General features: G+C 48.4%; 1 protein-coding gene across 6 annotated transcripts in view; it reads left to right on the top strand.

Annotated features, from left to right (window-relative positions):
- Positions 1-14,618, top strand: part of RNF213 (ring finger protein 213) — a 112,253-nt gene that overhangs the window by 59,431 nt on the left and 38,204 nt on the right. For all 6 annotated transcript variants that reach the window (XM_067715834.1, XM_067715832.1, XM_067715830.1 and 3 more), the window contains 12 exons: positions 446-586; positions 708-875; positions 1,835-2,990; positions 3,682-3,875; positions 4,094-4,246; positions 4,872-8,477; positions 10,045-10,181; positions 10,595-10,690; positions 11,587-11,705; positions 13,012-13,131; positions 13,643-13,785; positions 14,334-14,469. In XM_067715834.1, the coding sequence (XP_067571935.1) occupies positions 446-586; positions 708-875; positions 1,835-2,990; positions 3,682-3,875; positions 4,094-4,246; positions 4,872-8,477; positions 10,045-10,181; positions 10,595-10,690; positions 11,587-11,705; positions 13,012-13,131; positions 13,643-13,785; positions 14,334-14,469 (6,169 nt within the window). The remainder of the gene's footprint in view (positions 1-445; positions 587-707; positions 876-1,834; positions 2,991-3,681; positions 3,876-4,093; positions 4,247-4,871; positions 8,478-10,044; positions 10,182-10,594; positions 10,691-11,586; positions 11,706-13,011; positions 13,132-13,642; positions 13,786-14,333; positions 14,470-14,618) is intronic.

Genomic DNA, 14,618 nt, shown 5'->3' with positions numbered 1-14,618 from the left:
TTGGCCAACCCAGTACATAGCTTGTGTAACAGGGTGGCTGGAGCCCCACAGGGGATGGGGGAGGAAAAGAGGAATGGAAGGAGCAGCAGAGCTCACAGCCTTGTTATAGCCAGCATTATCCCCAGCTGGGGGCCCGGCAGAACGCTGCCTTCTCACAGAGAGCTGGGTTCATGCCTGTCGCTCCCCATCCATGTATCCAGGGCACCGGGTGAGAACACAGGGGAGCAGCCCATTGCAGCAACACCTCCTGACAAGTGTCCCAAGAGGGAGAGCCAAAGCCCGTGGCAGTGGTGGGCAGCGGGTGAGGGAGGCCCCCCCTGTGGGTGATGGCACGCTGAGCCAGAGAAGGGGAGGAGGAGTTTGCCCCTGGAAGGCAGAGGTGGAGAGAGTGGCAGGAAGAAGATCACCTGTAAGCTGCGGCCCATTTTCTCTCCTGTCCCAACAGTGTGACTCTGCCCGGAACCTGGAGTGGCTGAAGACAGTGAAGGAGAGTCACGGGTCTGTGGAGCTCTCATCCCTGTCCCTGGCGACAGCAATCAACAGCAGAGGCATCTATGTGATCAAGGCTCCCGCGGATGGCCAAAAGGTGAGCATTCACATCCCAGGCACAGCTGCAGGTGGCTCTTACAGGTTGCTGTCCTCAGGGGCGGGGGTGGGGGGGGTCTCTGCCTCTCAAAAATGACCTCTGATTGTGTACTGTTCCACAGATTTCCCCAGACACAGTTCTACACTTAATCCTTCCTGAGGGCCACGGAGGCCACGAGGAGGTGCGAGACTACTCTTTAGAAGAGCTGAAGGAGCTTTTGAACAAATTGATGCTGATGTCTGGCAAGAAAGATCACAACAATGTTGAAGTCGTAGAGGTGTTTTCTGAGGTAAGGGTTTGTATCTATGTTGGAGCAGGTATCCTATTCCCATCTGTTTGGGCTGAGGACTCTCACCGCTGAGGTGCCTGGGAAAGTCAGAAGAGTTTGAGTTTGTATTTATTTGTTTATTTTTAAATTTTATTTATTTTATTTATTTATTTTTGGCTGTGTTGGGTCTTCGTTGCTGCACGCAGGCTTTCTCTAGTTGCGGTGAGCGGGGGCAACTCTTCGTTGAGGTGCGCGGGCTTCTCATTGCGGTGGCTTCTCTTGTTACAGAGCACAGGCTCTAGGCGCACGGGCTTCAGTAGTTCTGGCTCACAGGCTCTAGAACGCAGGCTTAGTAGTTGTGGTGCACGGGCTTAGTTGCTCCGCGGCATGTGGGATCTTCCCGGACCAGGGCTCGAACCCATGCCCCCTGCACTGGCAGGCAGATTCTTAACCACTGCGCCACCAGGGAAGCCCTGAGCTTGTATTTAATTCATAGGAATCACTCTGCTCTTAAACCCATGGAGAGTGGAGCCAGTGGGTCTGCAGAATGCATGTATTCAGAAATCATGACCCAAAGAGATGTTGATTTACTCTGTAAATCAGCAAGCATCCCCAAGTACTTAACGACGTACATGGACATCCTTCATCAACATCCGAAGTAATCGTGATGAGAAAGGCATGTCGATTTATGTCATGGTCTCTCCTTTTGATTATGAGTTTTGTCCTTAAAGTTCATTTGTATTTTATAAATGGTTTCCTTTATCTTTACAACGTATTGCTTCCTAAAGAAGAGACGGTGGAAATGAGGAAGGAAGGCCTTCTGTGATCAGTCTCATGCTCGATATCACACAGTGAACCATGGAGAAAACACGAACCCCAGCCCTTCAAATTATCAATCTGTTTGTGTTATTCTAGACTGTTGTGTCCTTCTCTCTGCGGTCAGCTCTGTGACGTCTGCCTCCTGCTTCCATTTGCAACAGGTGTTTTGCAACGTGCAGAGGCTTGTCCAGTCCTTTATAAACCTGTACTCTGCCGGAAATATGCTGTTCAGGACCTGGACGGCCGAGGTGTACTGCTCCCCCCGGAAGGGTGCCTCCATCCGGATGGACTTCGGTCTGCAGCTCGTGCGCCAGCTCGTGGAGAGCGGGCCAGTTGCTGAGCTGCTCGAGACCCTCTGCCGGCAGATGGAGGACTTCCTGGACCAGTGGGAGAGATTCGTGGCAGAGAAGCGAGCTGAGCACTTTTACCTCAACTACTATACTGCCGAGCAGCTGGTTTACCTGGGCTCGGAACTCAGGAAGCAGGTGCCCAGCAGTGCCGCCCTCACCATGCTCTCCTTCATCAAAGGCAACTGCACCCCAAGGGACGTCTCGGAGGCCTGCCGGGGGCCCGATGGCAGGGCCATCACACACCAGGAGAGTACAGTGGTTGAAGAATTGCCACTGTTGCTCTTCTCTGAGTCCAGACTGGTGGACAAGCTGAGGGTCATCATGAAGCACTCGATGACGTGCATGAGTGTCTTCCTGCCTCACTGCCTGGACCTGGAGGCCCTTGGCCACTGTCTGGCTCGCCTGGCGAGGATGGCTGGGCCCCCTGTGCAGCGGGAGCTCCCCAGAGGCCTGCAGGACGGCCAGCCGAATCTCGTCGTCTGTGGCCACTCTGAGGTGCTGCCAGCCGCCCTGGCCATCTACATGCAGACCCCGAACCAGCCCCTGCCCACCTACGACGAGGTGCTGCTCTGCACCCCAGAGACCACGTTCGAGGAGGTGGCGCTGCTCCTGCGTCGCTGCCTGACCCCGGGCTCCCAGGGACTCAGGGTCTACAGCCTGCTGTATGCAGACCAGCTGAGCTACGAGGTGGCCTGCCGGGCGGAGGAGCTCTTCCTGAGGCTGTGCATGCAGCGCCACCAGGAGCACTACCGGCTCGTGATGGTCTGTGACCTTGAGCGAGAGCACTGCTACCTCCCCTCAGCCTTCAGCCAGCACAAGGTTCTCATCACCCCCCAGGCGCCCCTCAAGGACATCCAGGCCTACCTGGCTCACCACTTCCGGGTCCCGGAACAGACCCCGTCAGCCGCTGCCACGTTCCGGGACCACATGTGTGTTGGGATCGTGGCCTCGGAGAGAGCGGGTGTCGGTAATGATGGCTGCTGGGTCCCTGAGTCCCAGGGACCACCTGATGGCCCTTCCCTGTCCAATGGGGTGGGGGGTGAGCTCAGATGAGCCCTTTTGCAGGTGGGGAAACTGAGTCTCCAGAGGATTGACTCATCTGAAGTTGTAAATCGTGACCCATACTGGAGCGGGACACCGTTTCTCACATGGTTTCCAGCTTGGCTGAGCCATCTTCCCCCTTTAAACTAGCATCTCTGCAGTTTCCTCTTTTTTTTTTTTTTTTTTTTTTTTTAAGTCCGTTGGCTACTTTGGGGTTGATGTGGGTCCTGAGCGGGCTGAGGTATAATTACCCCATCTTGAGAAGAAACGGATGCCTCTGCCTTCAGTCACCATCATGATTTTCATTCTGTTGACTGTATCCCTTTAACATTACTACCTTCCTTCCAGTGAAAATTGCTCCCCGCCCCCGGGAGCGAACTCTGCTGTTTCTGTCCTTATGCTCAGACTGCCATCCTTAGTCCCAGGAAGCAGCAAGGATGGTGGGTGGGTAACAGCAAGGAAATCTGAGGGTTCGAACGTGCGTCCTTTAACCTGATGTTAGGTTGCGTCGGTTTTGAATTTTGTACAAAGAGAAACGATTTGTAGCGACTCTTTCTGGTCATTCTCACTCTTGATCCGTAGCCCTGGCGCCTAATTTTTGTATGTTCACGTCACAGGAAGGTCTCTCTTTGTGAAGAGGTTGCACGGCCAACTGAAAATGAAGTTTAATGGAGAAAAAGTGCCTCTAAAAATTATTCGATTGATCAACCCTCAGGTGGATGAGAATGAAGTCCTGGGCTCCCTCCTGCCTTTCCTGGACGCCCGGTATCAGAGGAGACCCATTGTATTCCACTTTGACGTGACCTCTTCAGTAAGTGCCCGCAGGTTCTAGCTGAGTGGCCGTGCTGGGAAAGACACAGCTCCCACATCCTGCCTTGCCCCCTTCCCAGTATAAAGACTTGCTTCTTCGTACATGTATTGATACTCAGTATCATCGTTATCAAAGAGCTGAATAAGAGGGTCCTTAGGGTTGGGAGGATTGGTGTCTTTTGTGTACGTATTTACAGACCCACATCATTCTGTCTTTAGGTGCAGACTGGAATTTGGGTGTTTCTTTTCAAACTCCTCATTCTCCAGTACTTAATGGATGTAAATGGGAAGATGTGGCTTCGGAACCCATGCCACTTATATATCGTTGAAATCCTGGAAGGGAGTTCGCTGCCACAGAGGCCTTTGAAGCTGGTGTGTATCAGGGCACTTTCATGTTACTGTTGGGGTGGGGGCTTCGATACGTTTTTGTGATTCCCCACTTTTGCCTTAGCAAAGTAGCTGAGTGCAATGTTAGTAAAGACAGATCTTTAAACTTATTTTTAAGTAATGCCTGGAATAAAAAGATTCTTTTATTAATTAGCAGTATCTTAGATTTGTTCTCATCGGGATGGATGCTGTATGTCTGGGTTAAATGCCAGTGGTGCTGGGAATGCAGAAAACTCATTTGCTAGGAGGAGCACCATCTTTCTTAATGGTAGCTGACAGGGAAAGGAGACTTTCATCATCTCAGTTTCTTAACAAAAGGGAGTTTTATGCGGACATACACACACACGTGCACGCGTATGTACTTGATGGAGAGATTTAGTTCCAAGAGGTTGGGTAGAAAAGGGCTTTGTGATCGACAGTGCAGCTCATATGATGCCTGAATGTGCAAAAGGTAACACCCCATGCAAAGAGGAATCTACAGAAATCCCTTCATGGAAAGTGATTTTTCGTAAAGGTCCATGCAGTCTAGACCATGTGGAGGATTAAAACACAAAAGCATTTTTTAGGCAATTCAGCCATAACTCATTTCATTTGTGTCTCTTCTTTCCAGAGTACACTTGTCCCCCAGTTCAATTTTCTAGACATCTTCCCCAAAGTCACGTGCAGGCCTCCCAAAGAAGTGATCAGCATGGAGCTGGATCCTCAGTGGAGCTATGAAGAGCCAGGAATGGACCAGAGAGCGTTCTGCAGTGAAACATTCCAGAGACCTTACCAATATCTAAGGCGGTTCCATCAGAAAGAAAACCTAGACACATTTCAGTACCAAAAAGGCTCTGTTGAGGGCAGCCCCGGTGAATGCATCCAACATCTCCTGATTTACTGTGGGGTGATAAACCCATCCTGGTCAGAGCTTCGGAACTTTGCTCGGTTCTTGAACTACCAGCTCCGAGATTGTGAGGCTTCTCTCTTCTGCGATCCCAGCTTTGTTGGAGACACTCTGGTGGGTTTCAAGAACTTTGTGGTCACCTTCATGATCTTCATGGCACGAGATTTCGCCACGCCTACACTTCACACATCCGACCAAAGCCCAGGGAAGTACACAGTCACCATGGACGGGGTCAAGGAAAAAGATCTTGCCCCTTTTACTCTCCGGAAGAGGTGGGAGTCAGAGCCCCACCCGTACGTGTTCTTCAACAGTGACCACACATCCATGACGTTCATAGGCTTCCATTTCCAGCCCAATCAGAACGGCGGTGTTGACGCCATTGACCGCTTGAGTGGGGAAGTAATCAAGAAGGATGTTATGACAGTGCAACTGTATGAGGGCCTGTTACTTCAGAGGGTGCCCTTCAATGTGGACTTTGACCAGCTGCCCCGACATGAGAAACTTGAAAAGCTGTGCCTGGCCTTGGGGATCCAGTGGCCCATCGACCCTGATGAAACATACGAGCTTACAACGGACAATATGCTTAAGATCCTTGCCATCGAGATGCGTTTCCGGTGTGGCATCCCTGTCATCATCATGGGAGAAACCGGCTGTGGGAAAACAAGACTCATTAAATTCCTCAGTGACCTGCGGCGTGGGGGTGCTGACGCTGACACCATGAAGTTGGTCAAGGTTCACGGAGGAACAGCTGCCGACATGATCTACTCCAAGGTCAGGGAGGCCGAAGCACTCGCCTGCTTCAATAAGGACCAATTTCAGCTAGACACCATCTTGTTCTTTGATGAAGCCAACACCACAGAGGCCATAAGCTGCATCAAAGAGGTCCTGTGTGACCACACAGTGGGTGGCAAGCCCCTGGTTAAGAATTCTGGCTTGCATATCATAGCAGCCTGCAACCCTTACCGGAAGCACACCCAGGAGATGATCTGCCGTCTGGAGTCAGCTGGATTGGGATACAGGGTTAGTGCAGAAGAGACGGCGGAGAGGCTTGGCTCCATCCCCCTGAGGCAGCTGGTGTACCGCGTTCACGCTCTGCCGCCGAGCCTGATCCCCCTGGTGTGGGACTTCGGACAGTTGAATGACTCAGCAGAAAAGCTCTACATCCAGCAGATTGTCCAGAGACTAGTGAACTCCATCGTGATGGTGCAGAGCGAGACTCGTGTGATCACCGAAGTGCTTTCTGCCTCTCAGGGTTTCATGAGGAAAAGACAAAATGAATGCAGTTTTGTCAGCCTCAGGGATGTGGAACGCTGTGTGAAAGTTTTCAAATGGTTTTACGACCACAGTGAGATGCTCTTGTCTAAGCTGGATTCCTTTCTCTGCGAGTCTGATGTCATCCAAAATGACTTTGAGAGAGATCCCATCCTCTGGTCCTTGGTGCTGGCCATCGGGGTATGTTACCACGCCTCTTTAGAGAAGAAGGAATCTTATCGGAAAGCCATTTGCAGGTTCTTTCCAGAACCATATAATGATAGCAAGATTATCCTGCATGAGATAACACAAACCCAGGATCTTTTTCTGAATGACGTATCTCTGAGGAAAACCATCGCTAAGAACTTGGCTTTGAAGGAGAATGTCTTCATGATGGTTATCTGCATCGAGCTCAAGATTCCTCTCTTCCTGGTGGGCAAGCCCGGCAGCTCCAAATCTCTCGCCAAGACCATCGTGGCAGATGCCATGCAAGGCCAGGCTGCGCACTCGGACCTATTCCGGAGCCTGAAGCAGGTCCATCTGGTGTCGTTCCAGTGTAGCCCTCATTCCACCCCACAGGGCATTATAGGCACCTTCAAGCAGTGTGCCCGCTTCCAGCAGGGGAAAGACCTGGAGCAGTACGTCTCCGTGGTGGTGTTAGATGAGGTTGGACTGGCAGAAGACTCGCCCAAAATGCCCCTGAAGGCTCTGCACCCACTGCTGGAAGATGGATGCATTGAAGACGATCCCGCCCCCCACAAAAAAGTTGGCTTCATAGGCATTTCCAACTGGGCCCTGGACCCCGCCAAGATGAACCGGGGTATTTTTGTGTCACGTGGCAGTCCCAATAAGAGAGAGCTCATTGAGAGCGCCAGGGGAATTTGCTCTTCAGAGCCCCTCGTCCAAGAAAGAATCCGAGGATACTTTGCATCCTTTGCCAAAGCCTATGAAACAGTATGTAAGAGGCAGGACAAGGAGTTCTTTGGGCTTCGTGACTACTACAGCCTCATCAAAATGGTGTTTGCCGCGGCAAAAGCCTCTAATAAAGAGCCTTCCCCTCAAGACATCGCACAAGCTGTCCTTCGGAACTTCAGTGGCAAAGACGACATCCACGCCCTGGATATTTTTTCATCCAATTTACCTGAGGCAAAGTGCACAGAAGAAATCAGCACCATGCATTTGATCCAGCAGAACATATACGGTGATCTTCAGAAGGCATCTGGCAGAGAGCTGGACGACTCCGAATCCCGCTACCTGCTCGTGCTGACCAGAAACTATGTGGCCCTGCAGATCCTGCAGCAGGCGTTCTTCAGTGCAGACCAGCCAGAGATTATTTTTGGATCCAGTTTTCCCAAGGACCAAGAGTACACCCAGATCTGCAGAAATATCAACCGAGTGAAGATATGCATGGAAACCGGCAAGATGGTGGTGCTGCTCAATCTGCAGAACCTCTATGAGAGCCTCTATGATGCGCTCAATCAGTACTACGTCTACCTCGGCGGCCAGAAGTACGTGGACCTCGGTCTGGGGACCCATCGGGTCAAATGTCGGGTTCACCCAGACTTCCGCTTGATAGTCATCGAGGAGAAAGATGTCGTCTACAAACATTTTCCCATCCCCCTCATTAACCGGCTAGAGAAGCACTATCTGGACATCAACACTGTTTTGGAGAAATGGCAGAAGAATATCGTGGAAGAGCTTAAGGTCTGGGTGGAGAAGTTCATAGACGTGAAAGCAGAGCAGTTTCTAGCCAGACCCAAGTACAGCCCTTCCGATGTCTTCATGGGCTACCACTCAGACACGTGTGCCTCTGTGGTGCTCCAGGTCATAGAGCGGCTGGGGCACAAGGTCTTGACGGATGAGCTTTACCAGGAGGTATCTGAGCAGGCCAAACTGGTGCTGCTGGATTGTGCCACACCTGATGCTGTAGTTCGGCTGAACGCTTCCTCACTAGGCCTGTTCACCGCACAGTCCCTGTCGCAAGCATACTATTACAGGCAGCAGCATAACTCCTTTGCAGACTTCTTCCAGGCTCACCTTTGCACGATGGATGCGGGGCGCCGTGCCGTCTTCACAGAGGTGATTATCTTTCTATATTTTACCCTTTTTCTCTTTTACCTCAGGGTCCTTGACTCGCTGAATCAAGAATTCAAGATTCTTTGCAAGTCAGTGTATAGGAACCGTAAATGAATGTGTTGAGACTTTTGGTTCCTCTCCTTGGCAAGTGCAAGGAGACCTATATATTTATACATGTTAGTTTAACCAAGTTTCGAGTGCCCATTTTTCTGCAGTGCTGTGCACAGTGTTCACTTCAACAAATGAGGTTCGAGTACACTGGGGATATAAAGATGAATTAACACAGGGCTTGGCCTTGGTCTACATACAGTGTAAGGTGGAAGGACACTCATGAACGGGTACTGTTGATATCTTATGACAGTGCTATCCACAGAGGCAAAGAGGAGCAACACAGATCAGGATACGAGGTCGCGTGAACCCATCTTTAATAAGAGATGACCGTCAAGCTAATTGTAAAGTATGGTTGGGAAGGTATTATAGGCAGAGGACCTTATTTGAGCAAGGATGTCAAGGTTTAAAACAACACAGTCTGTGCAGGAAACCAGGAGTTAAAGGCTGATGAAGCTTAAAGTTCAAGGCTGCGAGGGCTGAGAGATGGGGATGAGATATAACTGGAGAGACTTCAGGTCTTGTCAGTAGCACCAAGGAGCTTTGTCTTCCTTGTATAGAGGGGAGTGATGGAGAAATGTGTGTGGAGAGAGGAAGGAAAAAAGTCCGATAAAAGACTCACAGAAAAGATAGACCAGTAGGGAGGCTGCAGTACCAGTTCAGTCAAAGTAGAGGATGGATGGGTGGAATTGAGACATAGTAGGGATGCAGATTGGCAGAGGTAATGATTGATTCCTTATAGGGGCTCTGGGAGATGGAGGAGGCTAGACATGGCTCCCTGGATTCTTCCTTGGATGACCAAAAGTTTGGTTAATCACAATCTAGGTATGAGCAGCAAGTTTGGCAGAGGCAGTGGTGAATTCCATTTGGGATGGGCTTTGATGTTCCTGTAACATCTAGGTAGACTATCATGCAGTTGGATATAGGAATAGGAAACTCAGTGGTAAGGCCAGCCTGGAGATAACGATTCAGGACCTAGGATATCAGCATGCCCTTAAGGAGTGTATTTGTTGCACTGTGCGGTGTGATCCAGTGGCAGGGGAGAATTGCTAACAGCTGTGGGAAGGGACATGAATGGCCAACTCGATCTGAAAGTATGAAGTAAGATTGCAAAGGAGAAATGGCATTTGTTCTGAGCCCTAAGGTATCATCAGAACTGTCAGTAGGATCCAAAGTAGGAAAAGACACTGGAGTCTAGGAAGAAGACTTGAAGGCCTCTTAGGGACAGGGTGACTCTTCTCTCCAATATGTTTGATCCTGTAGGTTCTGTTTACCTCAGCACTGCCTCGTTTTGGAAAACTCCACTGGGTTTGTATTCTTTTCTGTCTGTGTACCAACTGCACACTGAGGAGCCCATGGAAGATATTTGCTGAACATCCTCATGTTTCTGGGATCTAAACCTAGCGGACGTGCAACCCTTTCTTGCATTCCAGCGAATTATTTGCATTTCCTGCCTTTGCAGATCACAACGTTCTCCAGACTGCTAACCAGTCATGACTGTGAACTTTTAGAATCAGAAGTAATGGACAGGGCTCTGAAACTCACCATCCTGTCACTGCAGCACTTTGACACCGAGTACTCCTTCCTCAGGGAAGTTCGGTGAGGGTCTCTGCCTTCCCCTCCCGTTCCTTTCCCTCCTCAGGATCCATCACTTTGTATTTCATATGTATGGCTATGGTAACCACTGGTGTTCTCACCACTTTTGGTTAGTGAACCTTGAGGACATGTGACTCTGAAAAGGATGTTGTTAAATTCTCCAGGTGTCCTTCTCATCTCTGTTATCCTCTGCAAAAACAGCCCTCTCTGAATCCAGCATCCTTATGCCTCATTGGGAAGCATTTATTGGGGCTTTTTTCTTTCACCGCTGGATTGTCTACCCACCTTACTTGCAGAGGAAAATCCCACCTGAATAGTTTTTCTATATACCCCTTCTATTTCCCATCACTTTGGAGAATATTATCACCAATTTTTAGGACAGAAAACTCACTTGGATAATTTCCTTTTTCTTTCAGAAACTGCTTAGCTCACAAAGCCAGTTATAAAATCCTCATTATTCAAACAGATTTTGAAGATGGAATTCACAGTGCTCAGCTCATCGCTTCAGCAAAGTATGTTTTTGTTATTTTTCTCGGAAACTGCGTAGGAAACTCCAAATTTATTCAGGAGCTCCTAAAGAATTTCTTCCCTGAAAACTGTATAGTATCAGAATGAACATTAAAAATAAGAATAAAAATTATTCTCCCTTTTTATTCCTCTAAATGTGGACTAGAGAAACAAAGAGAGAAAAGGCTCATAACAACACAAAAATAGCCAAATGCAACAAGTGTAAATAACAGAATATTAGCAGGATATAAAAGAGTATCCTTGGAACATATGTTAGCAGACATAATTTGGTCATTATTCATTTTAAACTACATGATATGAAGTTATTGCAAGTTTAAGGGCCATAATGGTATTTAAATGCTTTCAGTTGTATTTGTTGGGCAGCTTTATATTGTTTGTAGGGGAAATTTGATACTTTTAGAATTAACTACGTTCCCTTATTACTTGATGTTTAAGTAAAAGTAATTTCTGGACCTTCTAAAGCATTGGAAACCATATTTCATATCTTGGTTGTCTTTGGCCATTGGTTGTCTGTTCACAGAACTCTGTTTCTTGAAATGGAAAGGTCCGCCAGCCTCACCTTAGTAGCATCAGAGCAAGCCCATCAAGGGTTGTAAGATAGGGTTCCTGACCAATAAAAAAAAAAAATGCCATTTCAAAGCAGAGGGATGCAAGAGTGGGGGAAAGAGATGAGCCTACTTAGAGAGGCCTTGCTCCCATTCTCTTGTAAGAGAGGATAGCAAGCTTGAGGGTATGAAATCTATTTAAAGCTAAAAAAAATGTGAGATGGAACGTGACCGCTCCGAGGACACCCTTCAGGCATTTTACAACGTCCATTTTGTTTATTTTCTTGGGTTTTGTTTTGATTTATTTTGTCTTTGCTTGTTTGTTTTTAAAATAGGTATTCTGCTATAAATGAAATCAACAAGATACAAGGAAATAAGGACTACGTCTTAGTCTATTTCATCACAAAACTGTCCCGGATGGGAAGTGGAACGTCCTTTGTAGGATCCCATGGAGGTAGGACCAAAATATTAGTGAATATGTTTGTTTAATGATGTTTAAGTTGTTTCTAATTTGGTCCTATGATGTACAAAGTCTGACATTGGAACATTAATATTAATCTCAACAATATTTTTTTCATTGAGATTTCTTACTGCTGATTAATGCAAAAAACACTCATCTTTGGACTGGCTGTTCCAACATATAGCACTTCTTTCATCACTTGTCGATAAACACTTGATTAATCTCTGGTTCCTCACCTTTTACTATATGGATAATGCAGAGAGAGAGTTCCAGCTAACAGTGTTACGAATGCATGGATACTTTATGCCTGCTTCTGGGGTGGGGAAATGCTATCTTAAATCTCTCTCTCTCTCTCTCTTTTTTCCTGAGGAATTAGCCACCAAATATTTATCACACAAGCACACCTCGTTTAAGTGCACTTTGCTTTATTACACTTGACGGATACTGCGTTTTTTACAAATTGAAGGTTTGTGCCAAGTCTATCGGTGCCATTTTTCTGAAAGCATTTGCTCACTTCATGTCTCTGTGTCATATTTTGGCAATTCTCGCAATATTTCAAACATTTTCATTATCATATGTTCTATGGTGACGTGGGATCAGTGACCTTTGATGTTACTATTACGACTAGCTGAGGGCTCAATGAGGGTTAGCATTTTTTAGCAATGCAGTATTTTTTTGGTTGTTTTGTTTTTGTGTGTGCTATACAGTATTTTTTAATTAAGGCATGTACATTGTTTTTTGAGACATAATGCTATTGCACACTTAATAAAATACAGTATAATGTAAACATAACTTTTATAGGCACTGGGAAACCAAAAAAATTGTGTGATTCAATTTATTGTAATATTTGTTTTTTCGTGATGGTCTGGACCTGATCCCAAAGTATCTCCAAGGAATCCCCTGTATGAGAAAATTAGTATTCTAGAAATAGGCAAATAACAGTTTACTTTAATAATTTCATAGTTAATGGGGGGCAAAGCTTGCCGTTGTCTCACACCCCTCTACTAATTATGATACAGCAAGTTTAATAACAAATTTATAAAAGAATCACAAGCCTTCTTCAAACATTTTTTACGAAGTAGTCATCTCAGTTCTTAAAACTGAATTTTATGCTAAAGTTGCTAACAGCCGTAGCATGACATCTATATGGTTCCTGTGTATATTGAAGGAATTAGACTTCAGGATACAAATTGTTCATTCCGCAGTGCGTTGAAACATAGGGTTGGTAGTGTATCCCTGCTTATGACTGACAGGAAGAAACCAGAGGAGACAGGGAAGCTTCTGGGGCTTGTTTTCCCAGGGCTGTGGCAGTCTGTACACATCGACGACCTCCGGAGATCCACAGTGATGGTTTCGGACGTGACTAAATTGCAGGATGTGGCCATCAGCCAGCTGTTTAAACCAGAAGATCAGCCTGAGTGTGAGTGTGGAGGAAAGGTCCTCGGGGAGACAGGATGGTGGGAGTGGCTGCAGGGAGGTGTGTGCGGCGCTGCGAGGATGGGACCTTAGGCTACCATTCCCTTGGGTCCAATACCTGCCCCTCGGCAAGAGCTCGGGACATGTTTGCTGAACTGAGTGATGATGAATCGAGGGCACTGTCTACTGCTTTCCAAGGCCAGGAGAAGACAGTATTTCCACAGGAAAGGTAGGTCTTTGCAGGTGCCTGTGGAACATGTCAGATTCTGTCTGCCCTGCCTCCCGGATCAGCCATCCGAGCCCAGGACGGAGGTTCAGGTTGCACTGATGGACCACATCCAGTGGGCGAACAGAGGCTGATCTGCATGACTGACGGCCTGTCCTTTGGGGACCCTCCCCCGAGCTGTTGCCAGGGAAATCCCAGTGGTTAGAGCCCCAGCACGCCACGTAGAGGCTGTTGCCAGCGCTCCCCTTCCACCTCTGAACAGTAACTCCATTGTTTTGCTTCTATGCAGTGGAGGTGGAACACGGGGCCCAAGACGATGGTGAGGAGGTGATGGAAACTGAGGTGGCTACATCAGGGGAAGTGGCAGAGGTGGAAATGGAGACAGAAAGTTCTGAGGCAATGGACAGCCCGACCTCTGGACCAGGAAGTGATGTGAGTTCTTGCTCTTTCTAGTCCTCTGAGCCTCTGTGCTGTTGGGCTGCCCTTCCTTAGACTTGTCTGAGGAGTGGACTCATCTGTCCAGGGCTTAGCCCAACACTCCTCCCCCTGCCACTGCAAGTGCAGGTGAATTACCAGTACCAGATCTGACCTTGGCTTTTCCTGGTGTCCCCTGGTCAGTTTTGCTCTGATCCTTGACCACTGACGGGGTCCCCAGGCACACGGGATCATGTTGCAGTGGTTTCCTTTTTTTTACTTTTTATGGCTGTACCACGTGGGTTGTAGGATGTTAGTTCCCTGACTAGGGATTGAACCCAGGCCCACAGCAGTGAAAGTGCCGGAGCCTTAACCACCGGACCGCCAGGGAATTCCCTCACAGTGGTTCTAAGGGGAACTTGGCAAGGGCACGTGGCGGGAGCTTGGGCAGGAGGAACACTGTGCCCCCTGCACATAGGCGCTTAGACCTTGTCTCCCATGTGTCGCCTGGCTTCTCCTGACTTGTAAGTGACAGAAATGGAAGGTTTGATTGTCTCTGTCGACAGACGCAGATCCTGGACACCACCAGGTTGCTGGGAAGCTGTATCCAGGGCGCCGTGGGCATGCTCAGAGACCAGAACGAGGCTTGTCAGCGCAGCATGCGGAGGGTGTCCATTCTCCTCAGCCTCCTAGACGAAGATGGCAAGTACAGAGGCGTGGGGCCCCTCTTGCCTGCACCCCAGCCTGGGCTCCTTCTTTGGACCATGAATCATCCCCCCGCTGCCGCTTTCTGTGGCTCCCAGAAGCAGCTGGCCCCCTGGGAATCTAAGTGCACCTCCGGGATTTCTGTA

This window comes from Pseudorca crassidens, chromosome 19 (genome assembly GCF_039906515.1).
Source record: "Pseudorca crassidens isolate mPseCra1 chromosome 19, mPseCra1.hap1, whole genome shotgun sequence".
Taxonomy (NCBI): domain Eukaryota; kingdom Metazoa; phylum Chordata; class Mammalia; order Artiodactyla; family Delphinidae; genus Pseudorca; species Pseudorca crassidens.
The sequence above is the reverse complement of the archived record's forward strand: the minus strand, read 5'-3'. Positions and strand labels throughout refer to the sequence as shown.